Below are 13,871 nucleotides of genomic sequence, written 5' to 3'. Positions count from 1 at the left end.
AAAAAGATTTATTTATTTATTTATTTGAAAGAGAGCACGCATGCAGGGGGCAGATAGAGGGAGAAAAAGAATCTCAAGCAGACCTCTTGCTGAGGGCATAGCCCAACCCGGGGCTTGATCCCACGACCCTGAGATCATGACCTAAGCCAAAACCAAGAGTCAGATGCCCAACCAACTGAGCCACCCAGGCATCCCTAGAATGTATTCTTAAAACTGACACAGATACTTTTGGAATTATTGAAAGCATTGCTCTTCTTTAGTAGCACCAAGCACAAGGACAAATTGTCAGTTTTTTGAAACCATTTACTGTGATCCCTTGGTGATTTTCCCTAGCCTGGTCCCATCCTCAGAAGTAAAATGAACAGAGCTGGAAGAAAAGGACTAACAGGGCTAGACCATGGGAGCGGGGGGGGGGCAGGGGGCTAGGTTGCTAGGTTACCACTTGAGCCAATCTAAGCAGTCCCAGAGGAGTACCAGATACAGGACAGGTCCCTCTCCCTGCCCCACTAGGCTGAGGGCTCTCTCAAAGGAAGGGGGTCAAAAGGTGGGGGAGCGGTTGGTCACTCACACTAGGCACAAGTAAAGAAGTGAGGCAGAAGCACAAAGAAACAGACATCCCTGTATTTCTAAAACCATTCAAGTCTCCTTCATTAATTGGCTTCACCCCAAAAAGAAAGATTTCTTTATTAAGAAATACCAGAGAGTGAAAAACCTACCACACATACACATTTGTAGGTTCACACAAAAGTGCAGAGATTTACATATTAAACTGCATTTAAGTTAGAAAATAGAGTTAAAAACAAAATACTTTTTTCCCCAACAAGGTAAAGAGATTTGGTCAGTAGGAAAAGGGACCTTAGGGGTAAAGGCAGGAAGGGCAGGGCAGGAAGAATGGAATTTAGCTGCTATAGAATTAGAACCTACATCTACCACTGGGGAAAAAAATGCAAAGGGGGAGATGATGCTCTCTACTAGGGCAAAGAGGGCCCTGGAGCCAAATGGACATGAAAAAGTGGTCCCGAATAGCCAAATCCCACCACCCCACAGGGGTTTTGGATCCATGCCAGTCAGCCTGGCCTGGGGAAGTGGGGTGCATAGGAAACTTAAAGGTTGGAGAGGAAGGGGAGAGGTGGAAAGAATGTTAGCCATTGAAAAGAGTGAACAATTTAAGGCCTATTCCCCCGGGAAGGACCAATTCTTCAATCTCGTCTCTGATCTGTAACTCAGACTAGGGACAGTCCCAGCTGGTGCACAGTATGAATGGGACAGATCTTCAGGCCAAGGCCTTAAATACAGACGATTTATAAAGGAAAAGAAAGAGGACAGGGAGTATATGAAAAAAGCAGAAACTTTTAAAAAACTGATTTCACACTAGAGATAAGGGATTTCCAGGTTTACCCTTCATCTCAGAAAGAGAAAGCTTCTCTGACAGACGTCAGGGTCAGCAGAAGAGTGGTTGAGGTTAAGTTGAGTGAGGAGAGAAATCTGTCATAACCCAAGAGAAAAGATGGGCTGAGAGAGGGTAGGCTGAGAACTGACTAAAAAGGGGTTCATCTGAGTGTCAGGTTAACTGGAAAAACCTAGTAACGTCCAAACTCTCAAAGCTTGGCCTCATTTTGAACTAACTAAAATCTAACTACAAGGATAAACCTGAGAGATCCAGAAAAATGGGAAAGTAGAAGCAGATAGGAGAGGAATCTGAGTCAGTCAGAGCCAGTCTCCCCACTCCCCTTAAGGATTGCTACACTCAAACCCTGCTACAAGGAAAATAGGAAGACATATGGAAAAATCTGGAAGCAGCCAAATTTCATTAATTTTAATTAACTGGGAAGGGTGAGATAGGCATTGGTAAGGAGTCTTGACTTTAGACCATTTAAAAAGAAATATATGCCATCGCTTGTAAAAGATCACTAACAAAATATTTCCAAGAGGAGGCCCTGATGAGCCTGCTTTAATAACCAAGACTCATTTGCAATTAACAGCATCCCTCTGCATAAAAACAATATCCTAATAAAGAACATATTCTCCTAAGTAAATATAACCCCCTCCGACCCTCCCAATCTTGCTAACACTGTATATAGCCTTGAAAGTCCTTTTTCCATAGCCCAGAATAAGGTAAACTTCAGCCCAGAATGTGGTATAGATCAGTGGTGAGTTTGGGAGCTATCTCTCCAACTCAAGGGCCCCCTAGGAAATGGAAGTATGGGTAGTAACAAGCAATCCCTTCAACCCCCACCCCCACGCCCCCACACAAAGACATTCACAACCTCATGGTGGTTCTTGAAATGGAAGGGGGAAGGAGGAGGCAGGCAATTTGCATTAGACACAGTTTAATCACCTTCAAATAGATTAAAAGTTCTGGTTTACACTCCCCCCCCTCCCCATAAGTCATCCAGACAGGACCCTGGCTTAGAAAGAGAAAAACACAGGTGCTTTAGGAAATATAGCCACATATAATACATAAATCTTCTTCCCTGAAATAGAGCAGGTCCTGAGCAGAGCTGACTGGGGGCCACGGCCCACCCCCAGGGTGAAGTGGCTCTGGGACTCTGCCGGTGGAAGTGCTGGAAGAGCGGGGCTTGGAGGAAGCCCCCGTGTGGTTACCAAGCCCGAGGTGGGCCAAGGCCTTGGAGTGGGTTTACCCGGGAGGGCAGCAGTGCTGGGCTTTCCCTCCTCACTCAGCCGAGGCCTAATGGAAGTACTGGTTATTCTTTTTTTTCTTTTTTTTCTTTTTTGAGGGAACATAGAGGGAGAGGAGAGGAGAGGAGAGCCTCTCTGTGCCTTGGTTTCCCCATTTGTGCATTCAGGACCTCTACAGGCCTCACACAGGGAGTCTGAGGGGGTAGTGTTTAAGTGAGCACTCAGGCTTCCTCTGAGGAAAAGGAACCACCAGAGTGCAGACTTTTATTACTGCCATTCCTGCTCCTAGCGGGAGCAGGAGTCAAAAGGAAAACAAAAGGGGCTAATGAGAAAGGAGGAGAGATGAGACAAAGAGTGCAAGGGGCCATGCCGTTGGCATCTCATAAATTCTTACTAAGAATGGCACAGGAATTAAAAAGTCTCCAGACAGTCTACAAGAAATGTGAATTGTTATCTCTACGGTAATTACTTACATATATCTAACTGGAAAAGAGTGGGGCTTGGGTGTTAGAGAGTGGGCAGGGGACAAAGGAGAAGCTACATGAATAAATACAAGTGGAAGTTACCTGCCCCATTCCTGAAAGGATTTGCTGGCAATGTTGGCATTTTGTAGCCAGGAGAATCCTCCAAGGCCACTCTTCAATTCTGAAGGCCCCAAGAATCCAGTTAGGATTCCCTGGCTAGGGTTCTCTGTGACTGCCTCTGGACTCAGGACATGCAGCAGCTTGAGAGGATTTGAGCCAGTCTCAAGAACCATTAACCTCAGAATTGGACCAATAACCCCAAGCAGGAGAGCTGGGATCTGGAGGAAAGAGAAGGGAGTCCAAGAAGACTCCGTGGCTGAGGCCATGGAAAGCCAGTGCCGGGGCCCAAGAGACCCATTTGTCCAGTTACCAGAGGTGACTGACATCTTCTGTGACTGCCTTGAGTCCAGAAATTAAAAAAAGCTTGCAGCAAGAAAATGCCAGTGTGCAGTTGGGTGAATAAAGACCAAAGGAAAACAGTAAAAGGGACAGCTCACTTGCTCTCTGTCTCAGGTTTATCTTCTCCCCTTAAATCTCTCACAGCCCTAATTAAACACAAACAAAAGTCTCTTCCATAGATAGGCTACTTCTCAGCTTCAGTCACCTCCTGTGGTGGCTCTGGGGGCTCTGGGGGTGGCATCTCTTCAGGAGTGCTGGTGTCCTCCGGCATCTCGTTTGGGCTCAGATGTTCTGTTGGGGCCTGAGAAGGAAAACATATCAAATTCAATACAAAGCTCTCCCTTAAAATCCAAATGGAGATAATACATAGACATTGAACTCTTCTTCTGAACCCATCAACCATACTGATGCTACAGATAAGCAGCCACTGACACCACACTCAGAACCAAGACTGAACTACAGGCTTCTCAACAGAACGCAACTGAAGTGTGAGTTCTAGTCTTCACTGTTAAGGACAGATGTTTCCATTATTATTCACAATAATAATAAAATGGACCACAAATAATTACACAGAACCCCCACCTTCACAACAGAATGCTATAACATACTTGTCTAACAAGGCCTGACCTAGTGGTTCTCAATCTTTTTTTTTTTTTTCTCTAACACACAGCTTACTAGAACAGTGATTCTAAGCCAAACAGGGTGGGGTGGCAAAATCTTCAGATGGTATATGTGGTTGGAAAATGCCCCAAGTGATTCTAAAACACTATCCTTCCCTACATTCAACTTAGCATCACTAACCTAGACTGTTATGATTTAAGATCAGATTCATCAGAAAAATGATATTCAAAATGATGATAATAATATATAAACAAGAATTTGCTTTACTTCAAAAAAAGAAAATTCAAAATTTAGGAAAGGCAAAGTAGAGAACAATTATCTACTTTACAGAAATCATTCATTTTTTTAAAAGTAGGATTCTATTTGAAAAGAAAGTTTAAATCTACTAAAAATCTATTAGAATAAACAAGTTCAGCAAGGTTTCAAGATACAAGATCAATATACAAAAATCAATTGAATTTCTATATACTCCCAATGTACAATCCAAAATTGTAATTGGGAAAATAATTTCATTTGCAATAATATCAAAAAGAATAAAATACTTACAAATAAATGTAACAAAAGTATAAAACTTATACTCCGGAGGCTCCTGGTTGGCTCAGTTGGAGAAGCATGTGACTCTTGATCTTGAGTCATGAGTCTGAGCCCCACGATGGGTGTAGAGATTACTTAAATAAGTAAAACTTAAAAAAAAAAAAACTTATACTAGGGTCGCCTGGGTTGTTCAGTTGGTTAAGTGTCTGACTCTTAATTTCAGCTCAGGTCATGATCTCAGGGTCATAAGATGAAGCCCTGCATTGGTACTGTGCTCAGCATAGAGTCTGCTTGAGATTCTCTCTCCCTCTTCCTCTGCCCCTCCCCCTGCTCGTGTGTGCAGGCTCTAAATAAATAAAATTAAAAAAAACTTATACTCAAAAAAAAAAAACTTATACTCTGAAAAATACATTAAAGAAGACCTAAACAAATGAAGACAGCCCATGTTAATGGTTCAGAAGATTTAATCTTGTTAGAAAGACAATACTCCAAAAATTGATCTATAGATTCAACGCAATCCCCATCAAAATTCCAGTTGGCTTCTTTGCAAACAGACAAGCTGATCCCAAGATGCATAGGGACATTCAAGGGACCCAGAACAGCCAAAACAACTGAAAAAACAAAGAATAAATTTGTACTACTCACACTTCCTAATTTCAAAACTTACTACAACACTACAATAACCAAGATGGTGTGATACTCAGAAGAATAGAGATACTGATCAATGAAATAAGATTGAGGGTCCAGAAACAAACTCTTTGTTTGTTTAAAATCAATTGATTATTTATTTATTTATTTATTTATTCATTGACAGAGAGAGATAGCGAGAGCAGGAACACAAGCAGGGGGAGTGGGAGAGAGAGAGGCAGGCTTCCTGCTGAGCAGGGAGCCCGATGTGGGGCTCGATCCCAGGACCCTGGGATCATGACCTGAGCCGAAGGCAGACGCTTAACCGACTGAGCCACCTAGATGCCCTACAGTCAACTGATTTTTGACAAGGGTGCCAAGACAGTTCAATGGGGAAAAAATAGTCTTTTCAACAAAGGGTACTGAGACAACTGGATATCCACATGCAAAAGAAAGAATTTGAACCCCCTACCTCACACCATATATACAAATTAGTTCAAAATGGATCAAAGATCTAAACATAAGAGCTAAAACTATAAAACTCTTAGAAAAAACAGAGGCATAAGTCTTCATGACCTTGGATTAGACAATGGTTTATAGATCTGACAACAAAAGCCCAAGAAACAAAAGAAAAAAATAGATACATTGGACTACATCAAAATTTGAACTTTTGTGCTTTAAAGGACACCATCAAGAAAGTGAAAAGACAACCCACAGAATGGGAGAAAATATTTACAAATCATATATCTGATAAGGGACTAAAACAGAGAATATATAAAGAATTCTTGGTACTCAACAATAAAAAAAAACCAAATTGCCCAATTTAAAAATAGATAAACTATCTGAATAGACACTTCTCCAAAGAAGATATACAAAAGGCCAATAAGCCCATGACAAGATGCTCAACATCATTAGGGAAATGCAAATTGTAACCATAATGAGATACCACTACATACCCACTAGGATGGCTAGAACCAAAATGTCAAATAATAAAGACAAGTGTTGCCAAGAATGTGGAGAAACTGACACCCTCATACACTCCTGGTGGGGGATGTAGAAGGGTGCAGGTACTTTGGAAAACAGTCCACCAGGTACTCAAAAGGTTAAGCATAGAGTTATTATATGATCTAGTGATTTCACTCCTGGCTATACAGCCAAGACAAATGAATGCATATGTGTCTATGCAAGAACTTGCACAGGAAAGTTCATTGCTGCATTATTCATAATAACCAAAAAGTGCAAAGAACCCAAATGGCTATCAGTGGAGGAATATATACATAAAATGTGGTACTATCCATATAAGGGAATATTATTCGGCCATATAAAGGAATGAAGTACTGCTACATGAGACAACATGGATGAACCTTGAAAATATTATGTCAAATAACAGAAGCCAGTCATAAATGACCAAACATGATATGATTTCATTTATAAGGAAGGTACAGAAGAGGAAAATCTATAGCAAAAGAAAGTAGATTAACAGTTGCCTAAGGATGGGGTTGGGGGAACTAGGAGGCAAGAGACAGTGACTGCTGACGGGTGCAGGGGTTTGGTGAGGGATCATGAAAATGTTTTTAAAATTGATTGTTGTGATGATTGCACCGATTTGTGAATATACTACAAACCAGTGAGCCGTACATTTTAAATAGGGATTTTATAATGTGTGAATTATAGCTCAATAAAGCTATTATAAAAAGAAAGAAATGTCAAGGGGCGCCTGGGTGGCTCAGTTGGTTAAGCGTCTGCCTTCGGCTCAGGTCATGATCTCAGGGTCCTGGGATCGAGCCCCGCGTCAGGCTCCCTGCTTAGCAGGAAGTCTCCTTCTCCCTCTGCTCCTCCCCCTGTTCGTGTTCTCTCTCTCAAATAAATAAATGAATAAAATCTTTAAAAAATGTCAAGTAGTAACTTTTTAGGAACATGCTTTGTAAAGTATATCCTGAGCAAGACAGCTGGGAGATTTTCCACAACATCTGCATATGCCAGGGAGGAAGCCCCCTTCCACCAAGGTAACCCCTCCATTAATTCTAACCCACTGTCCTGACCCCTATCTTTTCTCTGATAGCATTTCATGCTTCCCTCCTCAATGCACTTTTCATAACATTGAGCAATGGCCTGTTTTCTTGTCTGTCACTAGACAATGAGCTCCTTGAGAGCAGGGACATTGTTTGCCTTGTTCACCGGCATATCCCTAGCACCTAAGCACAGTGACTGTGCTTAATCTACCTCAAGGGCACAAAGATCTGAAGACAATGTCAGGGCAGAAGCAGAGACAGAGAAGCTGGAACGACTGGACATGAAATTGCCTAATTATATCTCAAAGGTGTAAATTTAGCCTACACCTTCTATCACTGACTCAGCCGTTACATCAGGAATACTTACTGGGCTCTGTGGCAAAAGGCTGCTACTGGTCTCTTGAGTACTGGGAGGTCGACTTCCACTTTCCTCCAGTGGCAAAATACCCCTTCGGTCCAGCACACTGAAAAAAAGAGGACTGTTAATAAAACATTTTGTATTCACCCCTCCACCCACCCACCCCCAGAACCTCACTGTGTGTACTAGAAAACATAAACCTGACCTTTAGCAGCCCAGTGTTTCCTAACACATGTCTCCTGTCTTCCATTCAGTTTTTTCTTCCACAGACCAGGGAACACCACATTAAGCAGGGACAAACAAATGAAATAAGAATGAAAGGTCATCCCTTCAAAACAACTAGCCTGTGGTCTGTGGTCTGTGTAGATATGGCACCGAGGGATAATCCCCAGGAAGACCCATTTGACCCCAAAAGGCCACATTTAGAAGAATGCATCAGGGGCATGTGGGGGGCTCAGGCAGTTGAGCATCCAACTCTTGATTTCGGCTCAGGTCATGATCTCAGGATCCTGGGATCAAGCCCCCACATCAGGCTCCCCGCTCAGTGGGGAATCTGCTTCAGGATTCTCTCTACCTCTCCTTCTACCCCTCTCCCACCCCGCTCTTGCTTTCTCTCTCCAATTAAAAAAAAAAAAAAAAAAAAAAGACTGCATCAGGCCAGGTAATAGGATCAGGTTGAATTGCTTGTCCCAAGAATCCCAGTATCTTCTAGTCCTCTGAGTACCTGGGGGGCAAGGGGCCACACAGCACTTCACAGCAGTTCTTCACAATGTTGCCATGGCTATAGGGATTCTGGACACGATTCTTCCCTGTCCATGAGCCTTTGATCTGCAAGATAAAAGCCAAGGCTTATAGTGAAAATTATGTTGCAGAAATACCTGCAGCATGGAAAGATGAAAAGTTCTGGAGATGGATAGTGGTGATGGTAGCACAACAATATGAATGTACTTCCTGCCACTGAATTCTACATTTAAACATAGCTAAGACGGTACATTTTATATTATGTATATTTTACCACAACAGGAAAAAAAGAAATACCTACATAGCCATGGAAAAATGTTCACAATCGAGTGAAAAATCAGAGGCTGAACAGTATGTATTATTTTCAATTAAAAATACAAAATATATATTCATCTAAACAAACATGGGAACAAGTCTGGAAGACTACAAATCATACCATTAACAAAGGTGAATTTAGATAAAAACTTAAAAAAAAAAAAAACCATGGCGACATCCAGGAGGTAAAGTTACAGGGACTTATTTGCTATGTTTTACTCATCTGTATTTTCTGATTTTCTACAATGAGCATGGATTAATTGGTAAGTTTTAAAAAGCAGGGATTTATTCAGTGCAACTGCCCCTCTCCATTCCAGAGGCACTACCTAGCCTTTAAGGACCTATGAACAGCAGAAGACCTTGTACCCACTCAACCACTGAACCCCTTCTTTCCAATTCTCAATAGGCACTCAGCTCCAAACAAAGCAGTGTGCTTTCTCCTCCACGCACTGGATTTAACAATCTCCCAAACCAGGTTTCTGTCTGCCTCGACCTCCCAAGCCCTGGAGACTCAGTTCTCAAGCAGGTAATGAGAGAATAGGTTTTGGGGAGAGAAAGAATATGTGGTGAGGAAAAGGAAAATTTGACTCACGTCTTCATTGGTTGTCTGGTTGAGAGCCACGAGGAAAGTGTGAAATCCAGTCAGTCCCACGACGGACCAGAGTGTGAAGAAGCAAATGAGCACTTCTAGAACAGTGAGGTGATGCTAAGGAATGTTGAAGCTACACCCGGGGACTCAAGGCCTCAGCCCATACTCATGGTGCCAATCACACCATCTTTACCTCTCAGAACATATATCACAAATGGCCAAGTATCCATATATAACAACAGATGAATTCTAAACTTGCTGCATATATGAAAGGTAAAGGACTCCTCTTTATTCACTAGGAGTAGCTCTCTAACATTCCTGGTGTTTTTAAGTGTTTGTTTATTCATCATTAGTTCTTTGAAGAGAATGTTTAGAAGAGGGCCAAAGCTAAATAATGTTGGCCATCACTGCCAGTGGAAAATCCATCAAAAAATAAACCTTATAAATGAAAACTTGGTGGAAAAAACAGTATGTGACTTACAGAAATCCCATCTGAATCTCCTTTTCAGAAATGCAACTGTTGTACAAAATAAGCCTGAGCTGTAACAGAAAGGGAGGACTTTGGTCAAGCGACATAAGAGGTGTACTGAAATAAACATGGCCCACTAGAGGAGGCAGGGCTGAGCCCAGGATCAGGAGGACTTGTGAGGGAGGCAGTGGAGAAAGGGCTGAGGGAAAGACCTCCATTTAAGCCCTGGCCATCTTCCATTCTGGTTGCTACCATTAAGACTACATTTTTTTTTTTTTTTTAATTTCAGATCTTGGCACTCTCTAACATCTAAAAAACGAGATGGTGGGAGAAATGCAGAGAGAACGCCTACTCGAAAGTAGTTTAAGAGGGAGTCACAGGGACATACTGCCAGGGGAGGATATGTTCCAGGAGTTTCTTTCAACGTCTCCAGGAAGCCAATTTTCAAGGATTCTGTTAAATTGGGAGGACAAGTAGAAAGAAAAATCAATGACTTTAGTAAAAAATGCACACTTATCCTAGTACCCACTCATTTTCTTCCCTCCCTATCCCTTGTTACAAGCTGGCAAGAGATTAGCCCTCACTCAGACAAGGGACTCTCACCTACAAGCTGGCAGTATCCTCACTGAAGAGTTTACATTTTCACTGCAGGACCTGGCACTGGACTACAGAGTCTGGCAGAAGCCAAGCTTCCTGCTCCCCTCCCTTTTCCCAAGCCCCCAACTATGGGCATGGATGGGGAATATTCATTCATAGATGAAAGAAATCAGAAATATCTAAGAAAAATCCTTTCTCCTCACCAATCCGTGTACTTCCTTTGTTCAAAATCCAGCTGAGAACTCATCTCTTGATCAAGAAGCCTCTTTTAACTCCACATCCCATCTGCCTTTAGGGTGATTTGGTGTGTGCGGCATACACGTGCACGTATGCATATGTACACATGTGGGTGTGTATTTTCTGTCTCCCAAAGTAGACCATGAGCTACTGAAAGGCATAGTATAATCCCCTTCTACCACCTGGCACAGAGCAGGTCTTATAAGGCAGAAGAAGAAAGTATGCAGAGCCAAAATACATCCTCAGTCTTTGGGATCACCTCAGAAATGCCCACTACTCTGGGTACAGACCAGTAATTAGAGCCTCAGTCTTCAGCAGAAGGCCAATGAAAAGGCCAACACACTCAGGAATACGGATTGATGTGAGCTGAGGTTTGGAGCTCTGCTCGAGAGCAGAGTAGTATTCATTTCTTATTAGTCCTAGGGTGCCTTTGCAATGGTAAAGTCCCACCAAGAAACCCAACCACTCCCCTCAGCTCTCCTTAAGTCTTCTCCCACCCTTCACCAACAGACACTGCCCTGCATACTCACTGAGAGCCACATAGACGATGTTGAAGGCGAAGACATAGATCGTGAGGAGGGAGAGAGAGAGGATAAAGAGGTAGAAGTAACGGTAGTTCCTCTTTCCAACACAATTCCCCACCCAGGGGCAGTGATGGTCGAAGCGCTCTGTGGGAGAAAGAGAGTCCAGTGCCAAAGCCTCCAAAACAAAGCACAACATGCCATCGACATAGTACCTAATTTAAAGACCCCCAGGATCACTGCCGATTTCAATTATAAAAAAACACTGGTTTCTATTTTTCACTTTTTCACAATGTTTTCAGTCATCTCATTTGAGCCCCACAATCACCCTGGAAGTCAAGCAAAAGAAGATATTCTTGTCCTCACACTGCAGTTGAAGAAACTAAGGCACTGGGGGGTCAAGTGAGCTGCCTCACTGCCAGTTGACAACAGAGACTTTGCTTTTCCAAAGAAAAATCTTAGGTGGACTTACTAAGTTCTGGAAGAATAAGTGGGTGAAAAATAGCCAAGGAAATTTTGAAAAATGAGTAGTATGGTTTTTCTTAGCCTCTAGTTTTTTTAAAAAATGATAAAAACTACAGGGGCACCTGGGTGGCTCAGTCAGCTAAGTGTCTGACTCTTGATTTCCACTCAGGTCATAATCTCAGGGTTGTGAGATCCAGTCCTACATTGGGCTCTGAACTGGGCATGGAGCCTGCTTAAGATTCTCTCTCTCTCTCTCCCTCTGCCCCCCTTCTCTCTACCTCTCTAAAAAAATTAAAAAATCAATGTAAAAACAAAATATAACCATAAAATAATTATAAAGAATAGATGAGGGGCGCCTGGGTGGCACAGTCAGTTGGGTGTCTGACTCTTGGTTTTGGCTCAGGTCGTGATCTCAGGGTCGTGAGATCGAGCCTTGAGTCAGGTTCCGCACTCAGTGCGGAGTCTGCTTGAGATTCTCTCCCTCTGCCCCTCCTGCTCCTGCTCGCTCTTTCTATAATAAACAAATAAATAAGTCTTTTAAAAAAAAGAGTAGATGAACATTTACCCACTATATAGACAAGTATTTCCTAAGTAACCATAAAAGTAATGAAAGAAAACACAGATGTTAAAGAAAAATATATTTGACTCCATAAACCTTAATAGCTTAAATATGTTAAAAATACTATAAAAGAATATTAAACAGGAAAAAAACAACAGAAATATATGTAAATTTTGTACCTTAGTATATGAGAAATCCTTATAAATCAATAACAAATTACAAATACTCCTTCAAGAAAGTAGTCAAAGGGAAAAAACAGTTAACAAATACCACATAAACATATATTTAAATGTTTTCAGATTCACTAATAATTCAGGGCAATACTAGTACAATATTTGCCTATCAAAATAAGAATATTAAAAAACAATATCCAGTACTGGTGAGAATAGCTTAAAATGGACACTAATATACTCTTTGTGGGAGTATAAATTGAGAGAGCCTTTCTGAAAAGCAATTTGGCGGTGTGTATCAACAGCCATAATAAGGCTCACACCCCTTTGGCAAAAAAAATCCATTTTCAGTAATTTCTCATAAGGAGATAGAGATGTGCACAGAAATTTAAGTTCAGTAATTTTTTATTAGATTTTTTATTGTGATAAAATATATAACATGCAATTTGAATATTCATTTTAAGTGTACAATTTAGTGGCATGAATTACATTCACAATGTTGTGCAACCATCACCACTATCTATTTCCAAAAATTTTCACCACCTCCAAAGAGAAGCTCTGTACCCATTAAAGAGTAACTCTCCATTTTCCCCTTCCCCCAGACCCTGGTAACCTCTAATCTTTCTGTCTCTATGCCTATTCTAGATATTTCATACAAGTGGAATCATACAATATTTGACTTTTTCTGTCTGGCTTCTTTCACTTAGCATAATGTTTTCAAGATTCATCCACACTGTAGCATATATCAGCACTTCATTCCTCCTTATGGCTGAATAATATTCCATTGTACATATATACCATATTTTGTTTATCCATTCATCTGTTGATGGACACTTGGGTTGTTTCCATCTTTTGGCTACTGTGAACAATACTGCCATGCACACTGACATACAAAAATGTTTGACTATTTTCAATTCTTTCTGGTATTGTTATGGACAGAATTGTGTCTCCCCCCACCAAATTTATACGTTGAAGCTCTAACCCCCAATGTGACTATATCTGGAGACAGGGTTTCTAAGGAGGTAACTAAGGTTAAATGAGATCATAAGGGTAGGGCCCAATCCCGTCAGACTGGTATCCTTATAGGAAGAAGATGATGATGAGACACCAGGAAAATGGAGAGTAACTCTTTAAGCAAACCTGCCATATAAAAACATTGGAAACTGTAGATTTACAGATATATTTTTACTGTATTTTATTTTTATTTTTTAAAGATTTTATTAATTTTAAAGAGAAAAAGAGTGGGGGGGTCCAAGGGAGAGCGAGAGAGAGAGAATCTCAAGCAGACTGCATGCTGAGCACAGAGCCCTACACAGAGCTTGACCTCACGATCCTGAGATCATGACCTGAGCCAAAATCAAGAGCTGGATGCTTAACTGACTGAGCCACAGGCACCCCTACTGTATTTTAAATCACACTTTTTCTGATAATATAATTAATACATGCTCATCGTAGAAAACTTGAAAAAAAGAAAAATGAAAGAAACAAAATCA

General features: G+C 41.4%; 1 protein-coding gene across 4 annotated transcripts in view; it reads right to left on the bottom strand.

The window, feature by feature from the left end:
• Positions 1–2,313: 2,313 nt before the first annotated feature.
• Positions 2,314–13,871, bottom strand: part of ZDHHC9 (zinc finger DHHC-type palmitoyltransferase 9) — a 31,145-nt gene continuing 19,587 nt past the window's right edge. For all 4 annotated transcript variants that reach the window (XM_027607907.1, XM_027607906.2, XM_027607908.2 and 1 more), the window contains 6 exons: positions 11,194–11,331; positions 10,234–10,282; positions 9,364–9,466; positions 8,440–8,543; positions 7,725–7,821; positions 2,314–3,864 (listed from right to left, as the gene is read on the bottom strand). In XM_027607907.1, coding sequence (XP_027463708.1) covers positions 3,748–3,864; positions 7,725–7,821; positions 8,440–8,543; positions 9,364–9,466; positions 10,234–10,282; positions 11,194–11,331 — 608 coding nt within the window. In that variant the 3' untranslated portion in view covers positions 2,314–3,747. The remainder of the gene's footprint in view (positions 3,865–7,724; positions 7,822–8,439; positions 8,544–9,363; positions 9,467–10,233; positions 10,283–11,193; positions 11,332–13,871) is intronic.

Source organism: Zalophus californianus, chromosome X, assembly GCF_009762305.2.
Source record: "Zalophus californianus isolate mZalCal1 chromosome X, mZalCal1.pri.v2, whole genome shotgun sequence".
Classification (NCBI taxonomy): Eukaryota; Metazoa; Chordata; class Mammalia; order Carnivora; family Otariidae; genus Zalophus; species Zalophus californianus.
Note: the sequence above shows the minus strand (reverse complement) of the source record. Positions and strands in the feature narration are given on the sequence as shown.